This window comes from Chlorocebus sabaeus, chromosome 24 (genome assembly GCF_047675955.1).
Source record: "Chlorocebus sabaeus isolate Y175 chromosome 24, mChlSab1.0.hap1, whole genome shotgun sequence".
NCBI lineage: Eukaryota > Metazoa > Chordata > Mammalia > Primates > Cercopithecidae > Chlorocebus > Chlorocebus sabaeus.
The window spans coordinates 51868987-51895431 of record NC_132927.1 but is presented as its reverse complement, the minus strand read 5'-3'; the positions used below and the strand labels follow the sequence as shown (position 1 = coordinate 51895431).

Below are 26445 nucleotides of genomic sequence, written 5' to 3'. Positions count from 1 at the left end.
GAAGAGGAGGAAGAGGGGAAGAAGGAGAAGGAGGAGGAGGAGGAGGAGGAGGAGGAGGAGGAGGAGGAGGAGGAGGAGAAGGAGAAGGAGACATTTAAAGGAAGGAATTGAAAGCTTCTCAAGTACTTCAACAAACTATGGAAAAGAGGAGCTATTAGTGGAGTCCCTAGAGCTCTTTGAGGGTACTAGAGTCCAAAAAACAAAGAAGGTCCCAACATTGCAGAATTTAGAGTGTCAAGGGTGCAGAATTTAGAGTGTCAAGGGACAGGGTGAAAGAGAGAAACTGCCTTGCCAGACTGGTTTCTTTTAAAGCATTTATTTAGAAAAATAACCCTTCCCTGCCCGCCTTGCTCTGTGCCATGGGACTTGAGCATCTTGCTTGATACTCTTCTGCATTGGGCCTGCAACCCACAGTGGTGGGGTCCAGCACACGCCCCCCGAAACGCTGCGGCACTGCTGGGAGGCTTTACGCCCTTCCAGTCGTGACAGTTTCCGTGTTCACTCCTTGTCCAGGCCTCTGTCTCCGGGTCTCCAGGTCGACAGGGTCCTCTGCGGGATGGGCGCAGCGCTGCCACAGTCTGTGTGCCCCTCCTGAGGCTCTGTTCTCCCCGCATCGGAAGCTCAGGGCTGGAAGCGCGGGGAGCTGACATGAGGCTGGTGGAAGGCGTGGGCGCTGTACACCACCTCTGGGGGCGAGGGCGTGCTGGCAGCTAGCACGGAGCACAGGGGCTCGTGGCTGTTCAGCACCGACGTGAAGTACTTCAGTTCCTCCGTGAGCTGCTTGATCTCCTTGCGCAGAGCCGCGTTCTGTTTCTCCAGGTCTTCGCTCTCCTGTAGGGGTGGGGATCAGCACCGGAGGTTAATGTTGGGGAAGGTGGCAAGGTGGGTGGGGTGCGGAGGGACGCAGGAGGGGCCAGATTAGTTGTTCACTAGCACAGCCATGGAGAAGGGCACCAGAGAATTTTCCTGCACGTGTGACTGTGTGCACAAGTGTATACATGTTTGTAGGTGAGTATGGGCGCATTTACGTAAGCACATGGGTGGGTGTGCATGTGTACACATAGATATGAGGCTGAACCATGTGAAGCTGCTGCTATTTGTCTGTTGTGACCTATAGGAATAGCAATTTCAGGCCGGGGGCGGTGGCTCACGCCTGTAATCCTAGCACTTTGGGAGGCCGAGGAGGGCGGATTGCCTGAGCTCAGGAGTTAGAGACCAGCCTCGGCAACATGGTGAAATCCTATCTCTACTAAAACACAAAAACAGAAATTAGCTGGGTGTGGCGGTGCGCCTGTAGTCTCAGCTACTTGGGAGGCTAAAGCAGGAGAACTGCTTGAACTGGAGAGGCGGAGGTTGCAGTGAGCCAAGATCCAGCCACTTCACTCCAGCCTAGGCAACACAGCGAGACTCCATCTCTCCCCGCCCCCAAAAAAGCAAGTTCACTTGGTTCAACCTGATAGAGGGGTGTGTGAGTGTGCTCCTCTGCGTGCATGCATGCAAGGGTCTCTGTGAGGGTGTCTGTGGGTGGGAGGTGGCGGGAATATAGCAAGGGAAAGCAACTGGCAGGCCAGAGTCTAAGGAAATGGAAAGTCGTTCGTGAGAACGTCTTACACCAGTTTCACTCTTTTCCACTCTGTTATGCCACGTGTTCTCCAAAAGCTCCCAGTGTCTGCATTTCATCTTACAAATAAAGTCACTGGATACTTGTCTACTGCACCCAGATTCTAGAATGCTCAGGGTCTTCATAAATACTAAATGGGGCCAGGTGTGGTGGCTCACGCCTGTAATCCTAGCATTTTGGGAGGCGGGGGCGGGTGGATCACCTGAAATCAGGAGTTCAAGGCCAGCCTGGCCAACATGGTGAAACCCTGTCTCTAAAAATACAAAAAAAAAAAAAAAAAAAAAAATCAGCCGGGTGTGGTGGCGCACACCTGTAATCCCAGCTACCTGGGAGGCTGAGGCAAGAGAATTGCTGGAACCCGGGAGTCAGAGGCTGCAGTGAGCCGAGATCATGCCACTACACTCCAGCCTGGGTGACAGAGCAAGACTCCATCTCCAAAATAAAAATAAAAATAAAAATAAAATAAATAAATACCAAATGGTCAAAGTCTGTCACAAGGTTCTGTTCCACCCTATCCGGCCTACCAGAGAGCAGCCCGACAGTACTCTGGGGGTGTCCCAAGCCTGTGAGCTTCTCTTTTTCCGGACACTCTTTTCCCTGTTGCTTGGGGGAACCATCAAATACATGCTAATCAGAAAAATGCCTGTTAAGAAGTGCTGATTTCTGATCACATCATTAATTAATCAACAATTGCAATCTGGCAATTAGCATTTACTGAAAAGGAATCCCATCTTCAGAAAGCCCAGGAGATTGCAATTCCGGTATAATTTTAAGATTTATATTATTCGACTCAACCAAACAGACTTTCTCTGCTAAGTATTGGTAACCACAGAGGAAAGGCAAATGTCATTGGAGATGCAAATAAAAAAACATTTCAGTTCAAAAGGCAACCTGATATTTGGAGACCAGGTCTTACCTTTCTGGATCTATTTGGGTTAGGTCAGTATTTCCCAAACTTGCCATATCATGAGAATTAATTTGAAGGCTTGTTAAGAATAGAATTTCAGGCCCAACCTAAAATCTAGGAATGTGAATCAGTGGTTTTGGGATTCGGGGAGTGAAGTCTGCAGATCTGATTTTGTGTGTGTGTGTGTGTGAGACAGAGTCTCACTCTGTCATCCAGGTTGGAGTGCAGTAGTGCGATCTTGGCTCACTGCAACCTCTGCCTCCCAGGTTCAAGCAATTCTCCTGCCTCAGTCTCCCGAGTTGCTGGGATTGCAGGCAGGTGCCACCATGCCTGGCTAGTTTTTGTATTTTTAGTATAGACGGAGTTTCACCATGTTGGCCAGGCTGGTCTGGAACTCCTGACCTCAGGGGATCTGCCCACCTTGGCCTCCCAAAGTGCTGGGATTACAGGCACGAGCCACCATGCCTGGCCACAGATCTGAATTTAAAAAATAATAATAATTTTATTTTTTAAATCCTAGCCACTAAACTACTAGAGAGCGAAATTTGGATTTTTAACTAGTGCCACAGGTCATTCTAATGATCAAGCAAGTTGGAAAGCACTAGTTAAATGTTATTTTAAATTTCTTTTAATTATTCAAGCACTTATTAAATGCCTATTTGTTAATGCCTGGCTCGATGCCTGACACATAGTATGAACTCAGATGTTTGTTGACTGACAGACTTATGACATCATCTGCTGGCACGAAGAAGGTAACTCAAAAATAGGGTGGGTGGTGAGCAGATGTAAGATAACTTGACATTTAAAATTTGCCCTAAATAGGTTGGGTGCAGTGGCTCACACCTATAATCCCAGCACTTTGGGAGGCCGAGGTGAGAGGATCGCTTGAGCCCAGCAGTTTTTTGTTTTTTTATTTTTATTTTTTGAGACAGTCTCACTCTGTCTCCCAGGCTGGAGTGCAATGGTGCGATCTCAGCTCACTGCAACCTCTACTTCCTGAGAGCCCGGGAGTTTAAGACCAGCCTGTGCAACATTATTGAGACCCAGTATCTACAAAAATAAAAAGACAAGAAAATTAGCTATGGAGCACCAGGGGTTGGAGGCTGCAGTGAGCCATGATCGTGCTACTGTACTCCAGCCTCAGTGATGGAGTGAGGTCCTCTCCCAAAAAATAAAATAATAAAATCAAATTTGCCCTAATGAATCCATCAGGGGCATGAGCTGTAGGCTAACGAGGTTAATCGGTTATATTGTCAATCATCTCAAACCCCACATCCTGGCCGGGGGGGGGGTGGTCTTTTTTAAATGTCAGAGAAGCATATACCATCCACAGCCTTGCTCATCAAGCCAGGTTCCAGCATCTGTGAAGGACAGACACACGCATGCTCAGCCTCAACCTGGCATTTCTTGAATGGGACTCTGAGCTAGAAAGTGTGCCAAGGTCAGTACAAAGGAAGCCCCTCTAAAACGGGGCAGAGGAGTTACCAAGAGACACGATGATGGACTCACAGCCCTGCCTTCTGCAAGGTGTGGCTGGCTCATTCATTTTACCATTTGGGTATTTCCTGGCACATCCCAGAAGGAGGGCATCCCCTCTTTACCGAAAGGTAAGATAAAGCAACGTGATGAGACTAGGGGGTGTTGGTAAGACGGGAACTGGGGGCCGGGAGTCCTGGCTCCTTCCTCTAGCCCTTTTCTTCGCCCCCTCTGAGAGTTTCCACTGGTGACAACATTTACTGTAAATTCTGTGCTCTGAAGAGCCTGGGCAAACCCCGAGGTAGAAGGGAGGGCCGCTCTGACCTTCTCCCCGCCTAGAGGCTGGCCCAGCTTTCGGGAAGTGACAGCGGGTCCTTCCTCCCTAAGCAAGCTCTGCTGAGCTCACTCTAGCTCTCTCATCTGCCTCCCCCTCCCTGGCTTGCAGATCCCTGGCTTGCTCTAGGCAAAGTCTGTAACCGCTGCCTGCTGCCTCTAACCAAAAAACCACCGCCAGTGATAAGAAACTCGTCTTTACCTTGGGAAGCAAGACTGCTTCCTGCTAGGGCCCCCAAGAAACCCGCCCTGCCAGCCCAGGGACCATGCAGCCAGCCTGACACTTGTGAGAGAAAGAGTTTGACTTCCCTTGCAGGAGGAAGTGGCTGATCTGGGGCCTTGTCCCTCCATGTCCCCGCTTTTGCCCAGTCCACTCTGGCCCTCCTTGGGGCATCATGCCCTGGAAAGGGCTCACCCAACTGAAGGGACAACTGGCAAAGGTGGCGTGGGAGCAGCTGTTTATCCAGAGGTACAACAGTGACATCCCCTAACAAGGAGGGCTGGACACCTACAGCACAGTGAGGTGGGGAGGAAATGCAGCCTCTCCCATATGCATGTCTTCTGCTACAGAGAGGGGCGGGGGTGAGCCTGCATTTGGGCATCCACGTACCCATCTTTCTCCTATTCAGAATTCATCCAGGTCCATCAGACTCCTCACAATAACGCTCTGTGTGGGATAGGGAAGGTCAGCTGTTATTATCCCCACTCTACAGATGAGGACAACTGAGACCCTGGGACAAACCTACACCACATACCCTCCAAAATGACCACAGACTGCTGGCAGCTGTGCTGTAGGATTCGCCTCAAGACACTTGTTTTCTCAGAAGTTCAGAAACTTTGAGTGTTTGATGCAAAGACTCATTGCTGGCCAGGGAGGGGCAGAGCAGGGCTTGGCTCGGGGCCCTGTGTTCCTTCTGTCACAGACTGCTTCCCCCGAGAGACTGGAGACGTGAGTGGGCAAAGGTCTCCTGAGAACACTAGAAAGCTGGCCAGGTGCAGTGGCTCATGCCTGCAATCCCAGCACTGTGGGAGGCTGAGGTGGGCGGATCTCTTGAGGTCAGGAGTTCAAGACCAGCCTGACCAGCATGGTGAAACCCTGTCTCTACAAAAAATACAAAAATTAGCCGGGCGTGGTGGCACATGCCTGTAATCCCACCAACTGGGGAGGCTGAAGCAGGAGAATCACTTGAACCTGGGAGGTGGAAGTTGCAGTGAGCCAGGATCGCACCATTGCAGTTCAGCCTGGGCAACCGAGCAAGACTCTATCTCAAAAAAAAAAAAAAAAAAAAAAAAAAAGGCCTTGGCTGCTCTGTGGTCTTCCAGGAGAAAGCTGGGTCTCAGTTTTGGTGACCCACACACAACACAACACAAGATCCCTGAGTCGCTCACATTCTTCCAATCATAGAACTGACCGTCTGCCTCCTGGGCTGAATGGAGAGGGGGCCACCTGGCCAGATACCCTGGACAAGGGCTGACTCGAGGGCAGACCTTCCTCCAGATGCAGAGCCAGGTCCTGAACTCTTGACCATGGTGAGCTCCATCAGCAGCAAATAGGAATAGGGAGCTTGGGCCCGGGTCCTGGGCTGGGTGGCCCTCAGTGACTCAATTTCCCTATTCAGCTCCAGTTGCCTCACTTTAAAACAGAAAGACTGGACCAAAATAATGATTCTCCACCCCATCCACACACTGGGGTCCCCTGGGGAGCTTTAGCAATCCTGATGCCTGATTCTGATCTAATAGGTCTAAGGTGTAACCTGGCTCAATTTATATGAGAAAGGTGGATAGAAACCAATTTAAAAAAAAAAAAAAAAAATAGCCCAGCTTAACTTAACTAACATTTATTTGTTTATTTATTTTTTAGAGACAGAATCTCTCTCTGTTGCCCCAATTGGGAGTGCAGTGGTGCAATCTCAGCTCACTGCAACCTCTGCCTCCCTGGTTCAAGCAATTCTCACTACCTCAGTCTTCTGAGTAGCTGGGGTTACAGGTACCTGCCAACACACCCAGCTAATTTTTTGTATTTCTAGTAGAGACAGGGTTTCACCATGTTGGCCAGGCTGGTTTTGAACTTCTGACCTCAAGTGATATGCCCGCCTCAGCCTCCCAAAGTTCTGGGATTACAGGCGTGAACCACCTATGCCCGGCCAATAACTTTTATTGAATACTTCCGTGTACAAATCACTCTTTTAAGTATTTTACGGTTATCATTACATTTGATATTTTCAACAAACTTGTGTGGTAGATAATATTATCTCCATTTTACAGAAGATGAAAAACTGAGGAACAGAGAAGTTAAGTAACTGGCTCAAGGTCATGCAGCTTGGAAGTTGCAGCACTGGTGCTTGAATTGAGGCACTCTGGCTTCAGAGTCTGTGCCCTCCATCCCGTCTTGCCTTTAAAGTCTGTTTAAATGTTATACTGTTTGACAGTTCTCTCCTGTGAGATAACTCCTCAGCCCAGTTGGCTTTCCAGTTTTCTCTTTCCTCTTTTCCCACCTCAGGCAAATCCCTCACCTGTGGGGTCACTTGATGCCACCTACCTCTATCATGAACCACAAGCAGCTTGGGGGTGGCTAAGGAAGAGACTTCCCGGGGGTGTGGGAACATTCTGGGAAATCCCCTGCTGGAGGGGCTTAGGTGGGGGTCACTCAAAGAGTGCTTCAACAATGGGGAATCCCCAGGCAGTTCCCTCACCCACAGGGAGCCATTAGGAGCGAAGACCAAGGACAACGCTAGCATTTCCTAGCTGGGCTCTGGCCGGGACTCTCCAGACACTCTGAGCAGGGCGGAGGCTTCCTCCCTGCCAGCTCCAGTTTAGTGTCTTGACCTTCTCCTTGCATTTTCTAATCACTATTTCCAGAAGGGTGAAAATAGTCCCTGTGTATTTTCTCCTCAACAGGACATGGAGTCATTTATTGGCAGAGTGACCTTTTGGCTCCCACCCACACTTAAGTGGCGTTCGAAGTTTATCCCTCACACCCAGATATATGTTCAGGCTCCCTCAGTTACCAGCCCCTGTTCGTCACATGCAGAGGGTGGAGCCTGCCATTCCTGGAGCAGGCTTCCGACTGAAAAGTATGACTCTTCCCAAGCCGGGGGAGGATCTAGGCCCACGTCTCCCACCATTCCTGGGGAAATCCACCCCAACTGCTGTCTCTCACCTTATGAAAGGAGAAGAGGAATCACCAAACCACAGATCTTTGCGCTGAATAATGCACGTGTGTGATTCTGGAGGAAACTTCACTTTCATATCTTAGAGCTGAAACTCTAGGGCCATAAGCAACTTTGTCATTAACAGATGTTTGGCCACATCAGCCATGCCCTCAGGGGCCTGTCTAGTCACAGGGTTAAAAGGCTATTGCCTGGTCCTTGGTTTTCAAGACTATGATTTCATTGCCCTCAAATGCGAAATAACTATAGGTTGGTTCATTCAGCGTCCATCCCAAACCCCTTCTCCCTTGCCTTCCTCTAGGAAAACTGGGAACAGAATTGCTAAAAACAAAAAACAAAAGAAATCCAGCTGACCTTGTAGCTAGGGGTAGCTGTGTGACAGAACTCTGACCAAAGATACGTAAGCAGAAGTACCTGATGGGAGGGAAGGAGGTGGAGGCAGAGCTTCCCTTCCTACTAAAAAGGCACAGCCTGCTCATAAGGACAAAGGCCTCCTTCCCTTAACATAGACTGATACCCAGAGGCTGGGCACCCATCTCACAGTCCAGACAGTGAAAGCCTCATACTGAGGATGGCTGCTCAGAGAGAAGGAGCTTGGTTCTTCCTTGCTCTAGCCTGGTCTCTCCACTTTTGAACTTCTTGTTACACGAAAAGTAGGCCATGATTTGTTGATTCCGGTATTTGATGGCTGGTCTATCACTTGTCTCTGAATGCATGCAATCTTGGCTGATACTGATGCTTCAGGTTCCAAAGGTTACCACTAGCAAGGTTATCAATGTTCAAAACCAAACAACAAAACAAATAATAACTGCCATCGAAGCAAGGGTTTGAATAGTTTGTTTTGTTTTAAGCCATCAGGCCACCGTATCCGACAGAGTATCTGGGTACTTACCCACATAATTGCCCCACACTCACTCCACACATTCTGCTCACTCCACACATTCTACTCACTCCACACATTCAGGTACAGACCTGATAGGCTGCAAATGCACTGCTTCTGATTCTCAGCCCTGGCTGTGCACACTGCCAGCACCCAGAGAGTCTTAAACAGCCTGGATTCCTGGATGCCAGACCCCCAGAGGTTCCAATTTAATTGTTCTGGAGTGGTTGCAAGCATCAAGACTTTAAAAATACTTCCTAAGTGAGCCTAATGTGCAGCAAATCATGTTCATAGTGGATTCCTTTTAAAAATAACGTAAGGCCAGGTGCAGTTGCTGTAATCCTAGCACTTTGGGAGGCTTCTTTGGCAGGAGGGTCATTTGAGCCCAGAAGTTTGAGACCAGCCTGGGCAACATAGTGATACCCAATCTTTACAAAAAATTTAAAAGTTAGCTAGGCACAGTGGCACACACCTGTAGTCCCAGCTCTTTGGGAGGCCAAGGTGGGAGGATCATTTGTGCCTGGGAGGTGGAGGCTGCGGTGAGCCATGATTGCACCACTGCACTCCAGCCTGGGGAAAGAGTGAAACTTTGTCTCAAAATAATAATAATATGACATAACTATGTAGCGTTTGATTTTATTACATTTGTGTTGTATTTTTACATATTTTAATTTATTTTATCATTGATAGTATAATATTTAAAAATTTAAAGACTTGGGACACTATTTCTAGTTTAAAAAATTTTCTAAAACACAATGTCCATTTAAGCACACTACTATTATATTCTTAAATTGATGAAAACAATTCTAAATAGTCCAGCACGTTCATTCATATAATGGAAAGGCAAGAGCTCAGGGATCTATTCATGTTTCACTAATTATAACTTTAACTGTTTCCTTACCCTTTACATTGCTGAGCTCTGTGAGGGCAGGAGCTATTACTGTCTTCACTGTTTTGTCCTCAGTGACAAGGACAGTGCCTGCCACAGAGTAAGTGTTCGATCAAATCATGTTGCTTGACTGCCAATTTATAATCTGGAATAATTTTCCAAAATCTGAGATGTGCCTATGAAGAAGGGTCAACTGAGTAAATTTGTGACGTCCATGGGAACTCCTAGAGAGTGATTAACATACCACTCAAACACTTTAACAGGTTCTACTTTGTAACTCTGGGATGCTTCCAAATGAATCCAAAAGATTCATTTTTTTCAAAAGGCCTAAGTCAAACCTCCGTTTATTCCCCAAACTGAACCAATAGGGTGGGAGTGGCAGAATTACAACCATTTTAAGAACTTCGTCATGTCATTTCCGTAGTTCAAATTTTACCCTCCCCATTCATACCCAACAAAGGAGACTTGACCAGTTGTGAAAGGCCAACCCCCTGAAACTATTGATATCCTTAAAGAGTTTATAAGCAACCAGAAAGAAGAACGTCTGTGTTCATGTAGGATAACATATCCGATTGTTTCTAGGAAAAGGCCGGACTCTCTGCATTAAACAAAGGAACAGTGTAAAACAAAAAATGACAATATTGCTTTGTTCTTACATTTGCCCTCTCAATTAAACTGTCAAACAGCCCAGTGAGGTGCTATTGTTTCTCACCTTATGATCAGAGTTTAGGTTCAGAGAAATCCCCCCAGGCAGGGTTTGAATTAGTTGGGTCCCCACCACATGCCCCATCCAGTTCCTGCTCCTAGCAGCACAATTGCCTTTTTTATTTTATTTTATTTTATTTTATTTTATTTTATTTTATTTTACAGACAGGATCTTGCCCTGTTGCCCATGCTGGAGTGCAGTGGTGCTATCACAGCTCGCTGCAACCTCGACCTCTTGGACTCAAGCAAACCTCCTGCCTCAGCCTCCCTAAGTAGCTGGGACCAACAGGTGCATGCCTGGATATTAAAAAAAATTTTTTTTTTTGTAGAGATGGAGTTTCGCTATGTTGCTCAGGCTGGTCTCGAGCTCCTGGCCTCAAACAATCCACCCAACTTGGCCTGCCAAAGTGCTGGGATTACGGGTGTGAGCCACTGTGCTCAGCCCCACAATTGCCGTTATTACTGAGCTCCTTCTCACTCCCTTGTGGTCTTGAACTTGGTCTCCGCCCTACCAGGCACTTTTCTGACCTTTGCCTGGCCTCGCAGCTTGGTCTCAAGGCTCTTTAGGCTGAGATCACCCTCTCCCCAGATCTTTCCAATCTCCTCTTTGATTCACCTTTGATCTCAAACGCCAGGGCTTCAGGAAGGCCTCCCCTGATTGCTGCCCCAATCTCCTCCCTTAGACACTTTCCACATTGCATGATTTCGTCTTCTTTGAAGCACTTTACATGTCATGTGATTAGTGTGTTTATTTGTTTGTTTTCCAGCCTGACTTCCAACTGACTATAAGGTTCGTGAAATCAGAGACTCAATCTGTCCCATCCCTGCAATATTCTCAGTGCCTAGAACAAACTGTACCTGGCTGATAAATATTTGTTGAGTAGATGAATCACTTCTGCTGATCTCAGCTCTAGTACTGATAATATGGCCTTTGCTTTTTATAATTTTCTGTGTCACACTACTATCTTAATGATAAGACATATTCTTATGCCAGCTGAGTACCCTATTTTAGTTACAGGGTCCTCAGTTGCAGGAAATCACATTTTGGTCATAGGAACCCAGTCGCCTCTGTTTGACTCTGAACTTTCTCACTTCTTCTGAGTTTTCATGAGAGCTCCATGTCATGTTTCTTGGTTTCCCTGTCTAGGGTGACCAGACATTTACTGGTACACCTGTTGTCTTGGTGTAATATTTACAAGTTCCATCTTCCACTCTCAAAGTATTGCTTTTTGGGGCATAAATTATAAGGTCTCCTAACAAAACCTGATCCCCAAATTCGAGCTCAGTAATATCCTCCCTGTCCTTGTACTTGATGTCCTCCAGAGTTCCTTCAGCTCTCTGGCCATTTTCTTCTGTTTCTTTAAAAATAAAAAAATACAGTATAACTACATTAAAGATATTTTTTAAAAGTTAAAAACACCCACGATCCTAGTCCCTTAACACAGCTGTTTTCATGTACACACATTGCGATCTCATCCTTTTTTTTTTTGAGATGGGGTCTCACTCTATCACCCAGTCCAGAGTGCAGCGCTCACTGCAGCCTCAACTTCCTGGGCTCAAATGATCCTCCCACCTCAGCCTCCAGAGTAGCTGGGTGCAAGCTACTACGCCCTGCTAATTATTTTTATTTTTTTATAGAGACAGGATCTCACTATGTTGCCCAGCTTGGTCTCAAGTCATCCTCCTGCCTTGGCCTCCCTATATGTTGGGATTACAGGCATGAACCATCCCACTTGGCTGTCTCATCTTTTTGAACAAACATGCATACTTATTTTTACAAAATTCCATTCACAGTACACATACAATTTGTATTTTGCTTTCTGTCATAACTTTATCACATCCACATAGTCAACATAAATTTTAATGACTACATCATCAAATTGATGATCCACAATTTACTTAAAGTGGTCTTCTAATGTTGGACATCTTGGTTGCTATCAAATTGTCACTATTAAAAATAATGCTGAGATGAACATCTTGATGCACACTGGGTTTTGTCTCTGTTCAATGATTTCCTTGGATAAATTCCTAGGAACGAGATGAATGAGGCAAAGGAGGCATTCAATCTTCCCAATCCTGAGAAGTGTTACTGAAAAAGGGTCATGTCAAATATACAATGTCACCAGTAGCATATGCTTCTATCCATTTTGCTACAGCCTCATTGGCATTTAGGTGTTATAATTTTAAATAATTTACTTGTAGCCAGTTGGCTTTATGAAGGCTTCTTAATTTCATGTTAATGTTACAAGTTGTCAGGTATTAAGGAGAAAGAACAACCTTCCATGTGTCTGTCTCCTTAGTGTAGCATTCTTAACTAGGACTGATTTTGCCTTTTCAGGGACATTTAGCAAGTTCTGGAAATATTTTTGGTTGTCAAACTAAGCAGGATGAGGGGGCGTTCTACTGGCATCTTGTGGGTAAATTTTATATTTTACAAGGCACAGGACAACCCCCAACAACAAAGAATTATCAAACTCGAAGTGTCAATTCCACTGGGGTTGAGAAACCTTGCCTTAGTGTGTATTGTTTTCATAATCAGAATCGGAAATTAGGGTATTTTCATTTTGGTAGGAAAAATATTATGTAAGCTTTCTGTTCATAGCCTCTGCCCACTTGTCTGTTGGAGTCCTGATGTTTTGCTTTATAAGATTTTCTTTCTGTAGCATAAATATTAAACCTTCATTTATTTAATTTGATGCAAATGTTTTCCCCAATATGCTACTGCCCTTTTAAATTTTGGATTGCAACTTTAAAATCTCTTTTAAACAAAGAAACATTTCCACTTCGGCCACTGTCAAGCTTAGACTCACTCTTTTTCTGGTCTCTTGTTGTGTAGCCGTATGTTTTGGAGCTGATGAGTGCCTAGACAGTTCAAGTGTTCTGGTTAATCGCCTGCTTCTTGGCCCACCTTAGCAAAAGGCCTTATGTAAACACCTGCCTAGTAAAGCTCTGTTCAGCAAAGTGGCATGAAACAAAAGCAGACTGGTGGGAAGGCAAGAGGTTTGGGCTCTTGGGTGTCATCCGTTTCCTCATTGGAAACATGGCAGGTCACCCTAGAAGATCTCTGAGTTCCCACTTAATTCTGAAATTTTATCAACAAGGTAGTATGACTATTAGGATTGTTATTCACTCCACAAGCCATCATGTGAACCCATGGTGGAACCCTCTGCAGATATCTCACAGTCTGAAGGAGATTTTGTACTGTGGACCCAACCCACCCCTCCTAGGAAGCAGAGGACTAGACTAAGTTCAACAGAGGAGACTAAGAAAACCTCTGAGAAACTTGCGCAGGGGCACTCTGGGGAGACTCTCCCATTCTGCTCAAGAGAAGGAAGTCTGGGTGCTGCTGAGAATAGCTCCATCAAGATGTCTGCTGAACAGGCAGCTGTCAGTTTGTGACCTAGGACCATCATTCTATGTAGACAGTTATTCTTTTTTTTTTTTTTTTTGAGATGGAGTCTTACTCTGTCGCCCAGGCTGGAGTGCAATGGCGGGATCTCAGCTCACTGCAAGCTCCGCCTTCCAGGTTCGTGCCCTTTTCCTGCCTCAGCCTCCCGCATAGCTGGGACTACAGGCGCTGCCACCACGCCCAGCTAATTTTTTGCATTTTAATAGAGACGGGTTTCACCGTGTTGGCCAGCATGGTCTTGATCTCCTGACCTCGTGATCCACCCACCTCGGCCTCCCAAATAGTCATTCTTTACAGCATTAAGACCAGCATGGCGCTGGACTCCCAATTTCCAATATGCCTCCCAAAAGTAGCCACACTGACCTGTCATCAGTAAGACAAGCAGTTAGGGGTGGTGGATTCCTTGACATGTTTTCTCTACCTAAAATAGCCTAATTTTTAAAATTCTGATTTTTAAAATGGCACCCATTCGTTATAATAAAAAAGAGAGAAAAGTACCAAGAATAAGATGAACTACCCAAACTCAACTACTCATAACTGCTATTAGCATTTTGGAGACTATCTTTCCAGACACCTCTTTATGCATGCAACCATGCCCAAAACCCACACATTTTACATGAAAGGGTTATACTTTGCATGCTCTTTGTAATTTGCCTTTTTCACTTAATGCTATGTCACTGACATCTCTCTATGTTGATAAATACAGATCTACCTAATCATTTTTAGTGCCAGCATAATTTTTTTAATTGTATGAATATATCATAATATGCTTCATCTTCTGTTGTAAGCCACCCGTCAAGTTTTATAGCATTGAAAAAGTATTTACTATTCACAGATGATGAACTAAACATCTTTGTAAATTATTTTTTCTTCAAACTCTGTTGTGTCAAAGGTAATTCCTGTGAAAGATGTTAGAAAAGGTTTCAGTTGATATATTGTATCATTTGATATGCCAATTATACCTATCTATATATAGTACCTATCTATATCGATATCATGATATATATGACATATATGCTATCAATTGTACAATTGATATACTGTATTGAAAGTAAACATGTCCTTACTTTCTTGACCAGGCCTGATGATGGCTGGGGGATAGTGTAGATTTTGGAGGCTGCTGCTTAAAAAACAAAAAAATAAATTCATGAAGAGATTCAAGGAAAATATAGGTTAGGGAAGATGAATACATCTGCATCAGAGTTTGAATAAAGAGGCAATAAAAGTTAATGGTTAGGAAAATGGGTTCTGAAGTCAGACAGACCTAGTCACAAGCTGTGTCATCTCTGTCAAGTTACTTAGTACAAGGAATTATAAAATATGGCTTTTATGCAGATTAAATGAGATGCTGCAGGGAGAGCACTTAAAGCACAGTCGTTAACACATAGTCATTCGTTCAATTAACATGGTTTTTTCTTAAAAGAATTTCATAGCAATGGAGACAGAAGGGTCGCATCTCTTTCCATAAATAGTTCACTGATTCTGCATTGAACTTTTTAAGGGTGGAACTAGCCTGAACATTCCTGACCTGTGACTTATCTGTGCCAGCAAACTTCATGGCATGGTCTCCCAGAGAGAGCAAAAGAATTCCAGGAGTGATATAGGACCGTAAGCATCCTTCTCTGCCTCCTCAGAAGGCCAAGAACAATAGTGCTACCCTAATATCTTTTCCTCCATTACTTGATATTCCTCCAATTGTAAATACTGTATTTCTCACCGTGTTAGCTCAAAGTTTCATTTAATGCATAATTTTTACTCATTACTTTTCTGTCACGTATGACAAAGCACAGCCCTGGAACCTGTAAACCTCTCTTTTTTCTTAAACAGGTGTGAGACTCCTTCAGGAGGCAGCCCCAGGGAAGCACCTGGCCCACTTCATTCTAAAAGAGTACCTAAATCTCGAGCTTTCAAACTTGGCTGTTACTCTCACTTGCTTTCAGCTCCATCCACCAGGCCAGATTTGACTTGTCAAGAGCTCTGCTCAGGGCTAACACTGCTATTTGCCACTGCTCCCGGCAACTCTGCTAATTTTAGCCTTTTCATGAACAAAGCTTCGTAATTAACCTCAGCTGTCTTTTCCATTGATCCTGGTCTTTGACTTGAAATCCTTCCAGCTGTACAGCACCAGATAGCCACTACCAACCAACCAGGATGGCTACACAAAGGAAACGGATTCACCATCTTTTATCACATAGTATGTGGACCTTAGAATCACTCAAATCCCAACCTACAGTTGGTTCTCCCAAGGGCTGAGATATTTATGTATGATGTTCAAAAGATAATGTCAAGATTGAATACTCTTCCATGTCATGATGGAAGATTATTAAATATTTGATGTCAGAATTAGAAAAGAAATCATCCTAATGCATGTGTGGTAATGATCAATGTTGAGAATTTTGATATCTATATTACAAAGATAAAAGCACATGATAAAAAATCCCACACTGTGTAAAAGGTAAAGAATGCAAAGTATCTCCCTCTTCCTTTAGATCTTTAGTCCTACTTTTCAGAAATAAATATCATTAACAATGTTTTATAATCTATTTGAAAATGTTTGCATTTATACTTATGCATATATGTACCTTTTTCTTTTTATTAAAAACACAGAAGGGGCTGGGCGCTGTGGCTCACACCTGTAATCCCAACACTTTGGGAGGCCAATGTGGGCAGATCGCTTGAGCTCAGGAGTTTGAGATCAGCCTGGGCAACATAGCGAGACCCTGCCTCTAAAAACAAACAAACAAACAAATAAATAAATAACATTAAATTAAAAAACTAATGGGAGTAAACAATTAACTATATTTATACCTTTTTAACTTAAAAGTACAGAAACTTGATAATCTTTCCAGATTAGCACATTCAGATGTAACTCATTATTTTCACATCTCTACGATATTCCACAGAAAGGGCAATGACTTCTTGAATCCCTTATTGATGAATTTTTTTTTAGCTTGTATTCAGTCTTTCCTATAAGAAACAATGCAGCAATGATTATCTTTACATGTACAGAACGGTATGATCTATGGATTTGTTTGTGAATACACCCCTGGATGTCAAATTGCTGAGTCACAGGGTATGTGCACCTATAATTTAGATGGACGTGGGCAAATTGCCCCCTGCCGGGGTTATGCAGGCTCTACTACTAGCCGTGTGTGATGCTGCCTGCTTCTCCATTGCCTTGGCAACACTGTGTATCAACAACACGTTTCACCTTTGCCAGCCTCACTGCTGCTTTAATTGGCATTTTCCTAACTAAATAAGGTCTACCATCTTTTCACACATTTATTTGCCACTTAGTTCTCTTTTCTGTAAATTACCTATTCATAGTCATTGTTCATTTTTCTTTTGGGTTGTTAATCATTTCCTATTCATAAGAGCTCTCTCATATAGTAAGTAAACATACCTTTTTTGGTCATATGTGTTAGACAGATATTTTTCTTCAGTTTGTCATTTGCCTTCGATTTTGCATACAGTATTTTGATCTATATAGCAACTTTTACTTTTTATGAATAAAATTAATGCATATCAATCTTTTCCTTTACGGCTTCAGGGTTTTAAGTTTTATTTAGAAAATAATTATTCATTCCAAGATAGATTGTTAATGGTTAATTGTCTTTTCAGGTTTGTTTAGCTTCCTTTTTAAAAAAAATTTAACATTTAATCTGTGTGTATGTGTGTTGTATAAGAAATGAAGGATTCAGCTTCCCCTCCCGCCCCCCCAAGTGACTAGCCAATTGTCTCAACTCTGTTGAATAATTCAGCTTTCTCTTATTAGTTTGAAATGCCACCCTGGTCATTTTGTATTAATTAATTAATTTATTTTGAAATGGAGTCTCGCTCTGTCACTCAGGCTGGAGTGCAGTGGTGCTATCTCGGCTCACGGCAACCTCTGCCTCCTAAATTCAAGTGATTCTCCTGTCTCAGCCTCCTGAGCAGATGGGATTACAGGCATCTGCCACTATACCCAGCTAATTTTTGTAAATTTTTTAGTAGAGACAGGGTTTCACCATGTTGACCAAGCTGGCCTCGAACTCCTGACTTCAAGTGATCCACCAGTCTCAGCCTCCCAAAGTGCTGGGATTACAGGCGTGAGCCACCGTGCCCAGCCCATTTTGTATTTATACTTGTGTCTTAGGAGTTGAAATATGTATTTGGGTCTTAAAATCCGGATTTGTTTTTGGGTCTGTTTCCATATTCTATCCTGTTCAATGTTCTGTCTTTTCCACATTGTTTTGATTTCTGTATTTGTGTTTCACTTTAATATGTTGATCAGTTAATCTTTTTTTTTCATTACTCTTATTCTTCAGAATTTTCCTGGCAATTGTCATATGATTTTTTTTCACTGGAAACTTAGAATAGCTAATCCAGTTCTTGCCCAACTCCCAGAAAACCCTATTGGGTTTTTATTGGAATCACATTAAATTTATCAATTAATTTAAAGAAAATTGCTAACTTTACATAGGTATATCTTTACAATTATTTGAATCTTTTAAAAGTCATTTAGGATACTCTTCATAATTTTTGTTAAATTATTCCTTCCTTCCATTTGTTGCTGTCATTGGCATTATAAACGGGACCTTTCCTTCCATTAATTTCCTAATTGGTTATGCTTTGCATATAGGAACGTTATTACATTTGTTTTAATTTTAGAAGCTGACTGCATTCTCTTATTATTTTAAATAATTTTTCAGCTGATTATCTTAGATCCATTTATTAGCTATTGATATCTTTTAGAAACTAACTGGTCAAGTTATGCCTTTCTCATTTTTAATCAACGTCTGTACTATATGTAATGAACCCTATAGTTGTCTGCAGGAGAAAAGGAACTAAGTGCAATGGGTGCTTGCGTGAGATGCTCAACGAAAGGAGAATTAAAACAGAATTAGATTGTTCGTTGATGTCACAATTACGAAAGGCATCACCTGATCCATTTTAGGTCAGAGATATTCAAGGCCAGGGATTTATAACACAATCATAAAAAGAGGCTCTGTCTCTACTCTGTCAATTTTTAAAGCAATCAGTGTACAATGTCTTGGTGCCAGCTATTTATAGGACAGACACTGAAATGTTGAATAGTAAGCATCCCACAATCTCACTAGAGGAACGAGATAATTGTTTCAGTATTTTAAGGTTGATAATAGTGACAGCAGGTGAAACTAAGATAACATCCCAGTGTATATGAAGCTAGAACCCTAATAGGAATGTGGTCCTTGTTTGATATGGTACTCTCAGTAGTTCCCAAACCCTCATCTGTAAAGCACTGGTAGGCGAGTCCTATGACCATGTCTGAGGGCCAGAGAACAATCCCAGCACGTGGAACCAAGCATGGATAGGAGTCAAGGGCAAACCACACACTGAACCCTGACACTGGTGGTAAACCAGAAGACTTTTCACCTGAATCTGAGACATAATTAAGAGGATAATGGATGGAGAAGATGGGTGATTGCCATCTCAGAGGAAAGGAAGATTTCAAACCACAGCTAAACCTCCTATTTGATGGTGGCAGATTGAACACGTTGCTGCCAAAAGCTTCTACCTGAAGCCAAGAAACATAAGTTGCATTGGCGGCAGTCTGCAGGCTTGCTGCGAAAACTCTGCTGTGACCCACTCGTCAGGCAAAAGGTAAAGACGATGCTGTGGTGCTCAAAAGAAAGCAGTGGGGGAGGAATCTGTGTTCAGATGTGGGGAAGATGGGAACATTCTAGAGACTGAGGCTGGGGTGTGGCTATGGATATGCTGATTATATGACTTGGGGCTCTGTGAACTCTCAAGCTCTAGAGAGTATCCTAATGTCACATGACTTGTATAATTAGATGAGCTGACTCTCTGGGCTCTGACCTTTGTCTTGGAGAGGGAGAGAGCTGAGTCAGTGTTGAAAGCCTTGCCACAGCAAAGACACATCTGTGTCACCCCATTAATATGTCCACAAGGGGTTGGATTAAGACCAGTAAGTTGAATTTACAGGGAGGCAGGGGTGCAGCTTAACATAGGGAAGACTCTTCTGTTCATAAATTAGGAGACAGGAAGATCTCTAACCCTAGAAGTGACCAGACATACAAGGGGACCATTGGCTGGAGGTATAGCAGAGAAGTCTGAAGCGTCAAGCTTATGTCTGAACTTTAAAGCCTTTCAACCTTTAGCTTCTGTGATTAAATATACATAAAATGGATATATGTTTATATATGTAACGTGTATGTGTGTATGATTTGTGATTATTTATCTTGCTTCTTATAATAATTATTATTACCTTTATTATACTTAAATGTTTGCGTATTTATGAATGACAGGCATTGTGTTGGGCTCTTTAAATGCACGACCTGTGTAGGGTAGTTACTGTCATTTTCTACTTTCTGGATATGGAAACCAAGCCCAAGGGAGGCCAAGAATATCTCTGTCACACAGATAGGCAGCAGGGCTGGGATTCAATCCCTGTTCTGACTGCCAAGCTGCTGAACTATACTCACTCTCCACTTAAGAAAACAAGTACACACTTACAAAACTTACAGCAGTTTGCCAGTCTCAGGACACTGTCTACTTGTACACAAGGAAGATTTTATCCTTTTAAATTTTGATTGTCTGTTTGCTTGCTCTAAAGAATACTGAATCAGAATTAGACTCTGATAGAGAAAGAGGTAAGGATCATAGTTGTTCAAGCTTAAGATGGTAAACCAGAATGTGGGGACACAATGAAATCACGGAGAACATACAAGCAACAGGGCCACCAACAACTTGACGTTCGGACTGTTGAGCACAGTTAGTACAGACTTTCTGTTCATTCTTTCTTTCCAAAAAGTTAACAAATAGTTGTGAATTTGATGTTAGTGTGCAATGGAGGGTATGCTGAATACATTTCAAATAAAACGCAAGCACCCAATCAGAGCTGTTGGTGCAGTCTGCTCTGTTTCTTACAAAGCTAAAAGATGCATTCTTTCCCCTAAAACTACATCTTACTTACTTATTCTTGATATGGTTAACACAGTTATTCTAACTGGCTGATTATCATGCTAATCTTCCAAATAAATACAAGCTTATTCATTTTTGGTGCCAATTGCACTTTTTCCATGGAAAGGAATTGCTAGGCTCTTAGAGGTAAGGGAATGTTTCTGGAGGAAGGGCAGGAAGGTAGAATTGCTAGGGAAGGGGATGAGGGGATGGAGAGAAAGGAACTAGTGAAGAGTTGGTTGAACAAGAACCATACTGGGGGCAGAGTGAAGAGAGGTAAGGTGGTAAGGTATGAGCAATGAGGAGAAAGCAGTACGTTATGAGGGGCACAGCCAGAACCTAGAAACACCATCTAGGGCCCTAGTCACTGGTGGAACTGCAGTCCAGCACCGCTCAAGGCCCCGGACTGCTCAAGCCAGACGTCAACGCTTTCTCTAGAAAAATTTGGAACCAGAGGCAACTCAACTAGGATGGTGATCATCCCAGATAAGTGCACTTGAAATAGAATGTTTCATAGACCCCTTGGGGTAGCATTAAAGACAGAAATTTCAAAATAAGACTTTAATAATGCTCTGAAAAGAGGAATCCAGTGCAGTGCCCTGTGGACCTCCCTGTGTCAAATGCAGGGGCATTTGGGTGTATGCCAAGGGATGCGACTACATGTGGTCCTTGCACTGCGAGATAATGGGCCACCCCCAAAGCACTTGATACCTTCTAAATTGTTTCCCAGTACAGCTCTGCCTTCTCCTTTCTTCATCCTTCTCATGAAGAATGGAGCACCATGGAGCACTCTCTGGCTGCCCCATCCCTGAGCAAGTGGTTCTGCCTTCAGCTCAGCCTCTGGGCTTCCCACACTCAACTCACCTACCCCTTGAGCCCTCCTAGGGTAGAAAGGCCCATTTCTCTGTTCAGCCTCCTGGCCCATTCCCTGCTACAGAGCCTTCTATTTTTTTTTTGAGACGAAGTTTCAGTCTTGTCACCCAGGCTTGAGTGTAATGGTGCCATCTCGGCTCACTGCAACCTCTGCCTGTTCAAGTGATTTTCCTGCCTCAGCCTCCCGAGTAGCTGGGATTACAGGCACGCACCACCGCACCTGGCTAATTTTTTGTATTTTTAGTAGAGACATGCTTTCACCATGTTGGCCAGGCTGGTCTCAAACTCCTGACCTTAGGTGATCCACCCACCTTGGCCTCCCAAAGTGGATTACAGGTGTCAACCACCATGCCCGGCCTACAGAGCCTTCTTAAAGCACTCGCAGGAGCGCTTCCCTTCCCCACCTCATCCCACAGCCCTCACCCTCCACTAACCTGCCCCACATACACAACCCCATGCAAGCAGAATCAAAACTATGGTCCAAGGGTTCCCAGATGGTGGAGGGCAAAGCCTAAAGCTCATGAGGATGAAGACTGATCTGAACACTTACCAGATGCAGGGTGTCGGCCTTCTGTGTCTGCCTCTGTCGGCTCTTCTGGGCAGCGATACGATTTTTCTCCCTCCTCTGAACTCTTCTCACATCATCAGATGAGTCCTGGGAAGCAGAGACGGGAAGGATTACACAGGTCTGCTCCTCCCTTCTGAGCGAAAGCAGGCTCTGGTGGTGTATGGTATCCGTCCAGCCATCCTTCCATGCCTTCGTCTCTGCACAAACCCTCCATCCCCCTATTCACCAAAAGCCTGCACCCGAAGGAGAGCTCTTCTCCATGCCTGGTTACACATCCCCAGGTCTCTGACTTTTTGGATCAAAAGCTACAGGAAAAAGGCAAGAGAACTTGAGGCCTTAATAGAGCTGTATTTGGCAAAAAAAAAAAAAAAAAGGTTAAGGCGATGAAGTGTGTTTTGTCACCTCTCCTCTGTAGGGCTGCTCCACCCCTGCCCTCTCACTTTTTGGCCTTTAGCCTCTTCTTGCTGCTCTTTTAGCTGTTTTCTTTTTCTCAAACTTTGTTGAGCGCCTACTGTATGCCAACCTCTGTGCAAGTGTTCTTTCAGAGGTGCCCTTGTTTAATTCCCTAATGCTGTGAAGTTGATATCATCATTTCCATTTTATATGTGAGGAAACTGAGGCTCTAAGAGTGTGCCCAAGGACTGCCGGTCATCTGAGAGTGCCACATCTTCTGGTGCTGAGCCTGATGCCTTTCCAAGACCCTTCCCCCACTGCACCCCATGTGGTCTTCTGCTGCATTCCTGAGCTGAGGCGCATCCGAGATCTGCCTCCTCTTTCCCTCCGTTGTGCTCAGCCACTGTGACATTCCCCATGGCCCCAACACAATGCCTGGCACATCAACGCCAAAAAGAACGTTAAAGGTGGAGGTGACCTGGCTGTGATGGGTAGTAGATGGGTGCTTGGTAGGATAAGGGGATCTTTGGGTGTTCTCTGATTACACCCAGAGATGGGCATGTCCTGTGCCTGGGCAGAGAGGTTAGCTCCAGTTCTCCCCCAGATGCTGCAGCATAGGTGTAGGAGTCTTGGCAACTCATGCCCTGTTCCCTCCCACATCCCCCACAGGCTAGAGGGGCACAGATCCAAGGGCAAAGCTCTGGGCTTACTGAGTACTGGGCTCACCAACATATCCAATACTTTCAGGCCATTGTGGTAGGAGGTCATTGGCATAGATAGGAAGGAAGTGCTCTTCCTCTAAGGGGGATGGGGCACCAAGTTGCCATGGAAGCCATGAGTAATTTCCTTCCTAAGAAGAGTACAAACTTCCAGCCAGTCAGAGCCACTCTGATACCATCTTGAGCAGAGGACTGGATTCTGTGCCTTCTAGAGGTCTCCATCCAGACTCATCCCAGCTTGCTGCTCCATTACTAGAGGCTTAGGATAGATGCCCTATGCAATATTTATATACTTTTATTTTGGCTTCAGCATTTTGAAAACCCTCCTGGATACCTGTGCTAAGGAAAGAATGCAGTTTTTAAAAGATGAAGGTGGAGAAAAATTTAACCCACGGATATGTGTTGGAGGAGAAAGAGGAGGACTTCCTACAGCAAGGGATGTCAAGAGTGTAGTGCAAAACAAAACCCTAGAAGCTGTGAGATGGGCAGGGCACTCCTTTTCTGGTAATCCTCAGGCTAAAACCTTTGGACTTGGAAGTCACAATCTAGACTCCAAATGCTCCCATCATCCCTATCTCAGTCTCTCTGGTTTCCCCAGAGCTAAGATGAACTACCAGCAAATGTCTTCCGATAAATTTCCAGAGCCACCTCCTCATTCATTTCCTTGCTCCTGTCCAGAAGCCACAGGGAAAGAGGTATTGGCTGGACCTCTAGCATCCCCCCTTGCTGGCTGTGCTAGCAACAGAGGCAGTGCCCCAGTAGAGAGACCCTTCTATGCTAGCCTGGGTTTCTCCTCCTCCTCCTTCTTCTTCCTCTTATTCTTTTTTTTTTTTTTTTTTTTTTTACTTTTCCCTGACCCGTTTTCTCTCTTTCCCTATTGGCTGTCTCCTGGGAAACTACATATCTAGGATTTGAGCTGTGTATGCCAGCAGCCCACTTGAAAACTCCTCTCACTTTTCTACAGCCTTGGAGAACAGTAGACTCTTTTCTCTGTGTTCTTTGATGTTCATCCCCCTCTTTGCTTCCTAGAAAGCTTTTTAGGGTGGCAACCTCAGTGAGGCAGAGGTGATAGGCAGCCTTGGAAAATGGAGAGAAAAACGGACTTTGGCAGAATAGGTGGAAGGAGGAGGATCTCTGCCAATATGCACAGCTTAGTAGCAAATTCCATGTCTTAAGTCTAACAGAGTGCCCGTGCCACGAGCCACTTCCTCCATCCCCAGCTCCCTGGGCAGGACAAGGAAGCCTGGGTCTCTTTCTATCCCCCAGGAGAATCAGAAGGTAGGAGAGAGGAAAAGGAGGACTCTACCTGTTTGCCAGGGGGAGGAGAGCGGCTGAAGCTGGAGTCACTGCTGTCGGAGCTGTGAGGCATGGCTGAAATCTTCCGGGCTCTCACACTCAGCCCCAGGCACCTCTGGGCTCTCTTGTCACCAGCTGGGCTCCCTTCCTGACTTCTCCTGGGCCACCAGCCCACCACCCCCTACAGGTGCCTCCTCTGCCTGCCCTGCAGCCACCTCCGACCCCTGCGTCCTCCTCACTCTGGGGTGCAGAGGGACTGCTCCCCAAAGGGACATGTCGCTCGCTTTGGGGCTTGCACGCTCTCTCTCTCTCTTGTGGTTTCTGGTAACTCACGCTGGAAGTCACATGGGCGGAAATTTCAGCAAGTTAGAAGTTAGAGAGAAAAATACATATCTGGGAAAAGACCTACAGAATTATGTGAAAGAAAAAAAAATATACAGATACCTTCCGACAGTTTGAAAGACACAGCAGCCCTCTTCAATTGATGAAGATAAAAGAGAAAAACAGCCCAGGCAGGGAAAAACCCCAGCCAGAATTAGCAAGTCCGTCTTCTGTCAACATGGGCAGAGAGGAGAGGACAACCAGGAAAATGTTTCCATTGTCACACGACTTGATTTTTAAACCAAAATAAAGCAACAAGACTGGGATTTCTTTCTGGTTTTCAGCTGAAAGCAGCTGCTCACCCATCTTGTCTTTCCTCACCTCTTAGAGTCCAGCCAGCCTCAGGGTGGTCAGGAGATAAAACAATCCAAGGGTATTCTCCTTTCCTGACCCTCAAACACAGGGCTGTGGGAGATCAGAAAGCAATGAAGGAGGCTCTAGAATGGCTGCTCTGAAAGTCCATGAAGCGCCTCTGCTGTTTGGCAGGGAGCTCACACTCTTTAGAGAAAAGATGCCTTCCATATAGAGCAGCTCGAGACAGGCCCTGCATCTTTATGATTCAAGGTCACCAGGTCAGAACCCAGAATGGAGAAACAGTAAAAAAAAAAAAAAAAAAAAAAAAGTTAAACAAATACTACACTTGGAGTCAGACCAACCAAGATTTAAATTCTAGTTCTACCACTTCATATGTCTATGCCCCTGGGTGGCCCAGTTGAGCTCCGTGACCTTTATTATCTTCATCTGTAAACAGAGGATGGTAAAACCTGCCCTGCCTACCTCTGAGGAATGTGACACAAAGCAAATGACAATATGGATTAGAATGCCCCGGCAGACTTTGAAGTATATGACGGAGAGGGTAAGTGTAGGTAGGTATTCCCAGCTTTGCCATGAGCGTATCTGTAGAGTTCTCAGTGAGCAATTCAACCGTCACCTGGGCATCGTGGCTTTTTCAAAAGGCCTTACCTTATTCCCAGTATGGCTCGAAGCCAAACATTTGCCTTATTAAATTTTAGGATTGACAGGAAGTTATGGCTCCTAGAGGATTTTTGTATCCACGAGCTGAATTTCTAGGCTAAGACAATATTGTCCTAAGGTTAAATTAAGCAACACAAAATTCCTTTCCTATGGAGGAAAATAAAGCAGGGTTGGAGGTTAGGGAATTCTGGGTGGTCAGAGGGGCCTTGCCCAAAGAGGGGATACCTGAGCAGAGATTCGAAGGAAGAAAGGGAGTGAATGGTGTGAGTGTCTCAGGGAAGAACATTCCAGGACCTGAGGTAGAAGTGTGCTTGGAGTAGTGGGAAAACAGCAGGGGGGCCAGGTAGTTGGATCCCAGAGGCAGCAAAAGTGGCAGCAGATGAGGTCAGTGAGGTAATGGCCCGGTCAGGGAGGGCCTTAGAGATTACCATCAGGATTTTAGCTTTCATTCTGAAAGACACGGTGAGCCCATGGAGGGTCTCCCTTCTACCTTCATTCTTGCCCTCTACCTCAGCTACTGTTCATTTCTCCCATAGTACTTACCCAATTTTATACTTATTTTATTAGTTTACTGATTTATCTTTTTCCTATTTCCCTCAATAGAATGTTAAAACCACTTATACCTTTATTAATGCATTCAACAAATGTTCATGGTGCATCTACGATGTGCCAGGCACTAAGTACTGGGGATACAGTTAATAAAAAGAAGTTTGACTTTTTGTCTAAATGCGATAGTGTATCGTGTTCACTACCCAACAAACTACCAGAAACTTCGATGACTCAAGCCATTTATTTAGCTTTTGAGTCTGTGGGTCATCTGAAAGGTTCTTTGGGGATAGGCTGGGCTAGGCTGATCTCAGCTAGGCGCTAGGCTCTGTCATGTGTCCTCAGACAGCTGGTAGGTTGGC

The 26445-nt window shown here is 44.6% G+C and overlaps 1 protein-coding gene across 1 annotated transcript; it reads right to left on the bottom strand.

The window, feature by feature from the left end:
* Window positions 1–300: 300 nt before the first annotated feature.
* Window positions 301–24468, bottom strand: BATF (basic leucine zipper ATF-like transcription factor). The gene is made up of 3 exons (XM_007987325.3): window positions 24192–24468; window positions 21756–21860; window positions 301–831 (listed from the first exon to the last, which is right to left on the bottom strand). Exons 1-3 carry the CDS (start codon window positions 24252–24254, stop codon window positions 622–624), a joined length of 378 nt encoding a protein of 125 aa, XP_007985516.1. The 5' UTR covers window positions 24255–24468; the 3' UTR covers window positions 301–621.
* Between the last annotated feature and the right edge of the window lie 1977 nt (window positions 24469–26445).

Excerpts from the sequence above, each read along its gene's own strand:
- BATF (XM_007987325.3), bottom strand. The coding sequence starts at position 24,254 with ATGCCTCACAGCTCCGACAGCAGTGACTCCAGCTTCAGCCGCTCTCCT. Across the intron at positions 21,861-24,191 it reads CTCCTCCCCCTGGCAAACAG|GACTCATCTGATGATGTGAG; the intron begins GTAGAGTCCTCC and ends TCTGCTTCCCAG. Across the intron at positions 832-21,755 it reads AGGCCGACACCCTGCATCTG|GAGAGCGAAGACCTGGAGAA; the intron begins GTAAGTGTTCAG and ends CCACCCCTACAG.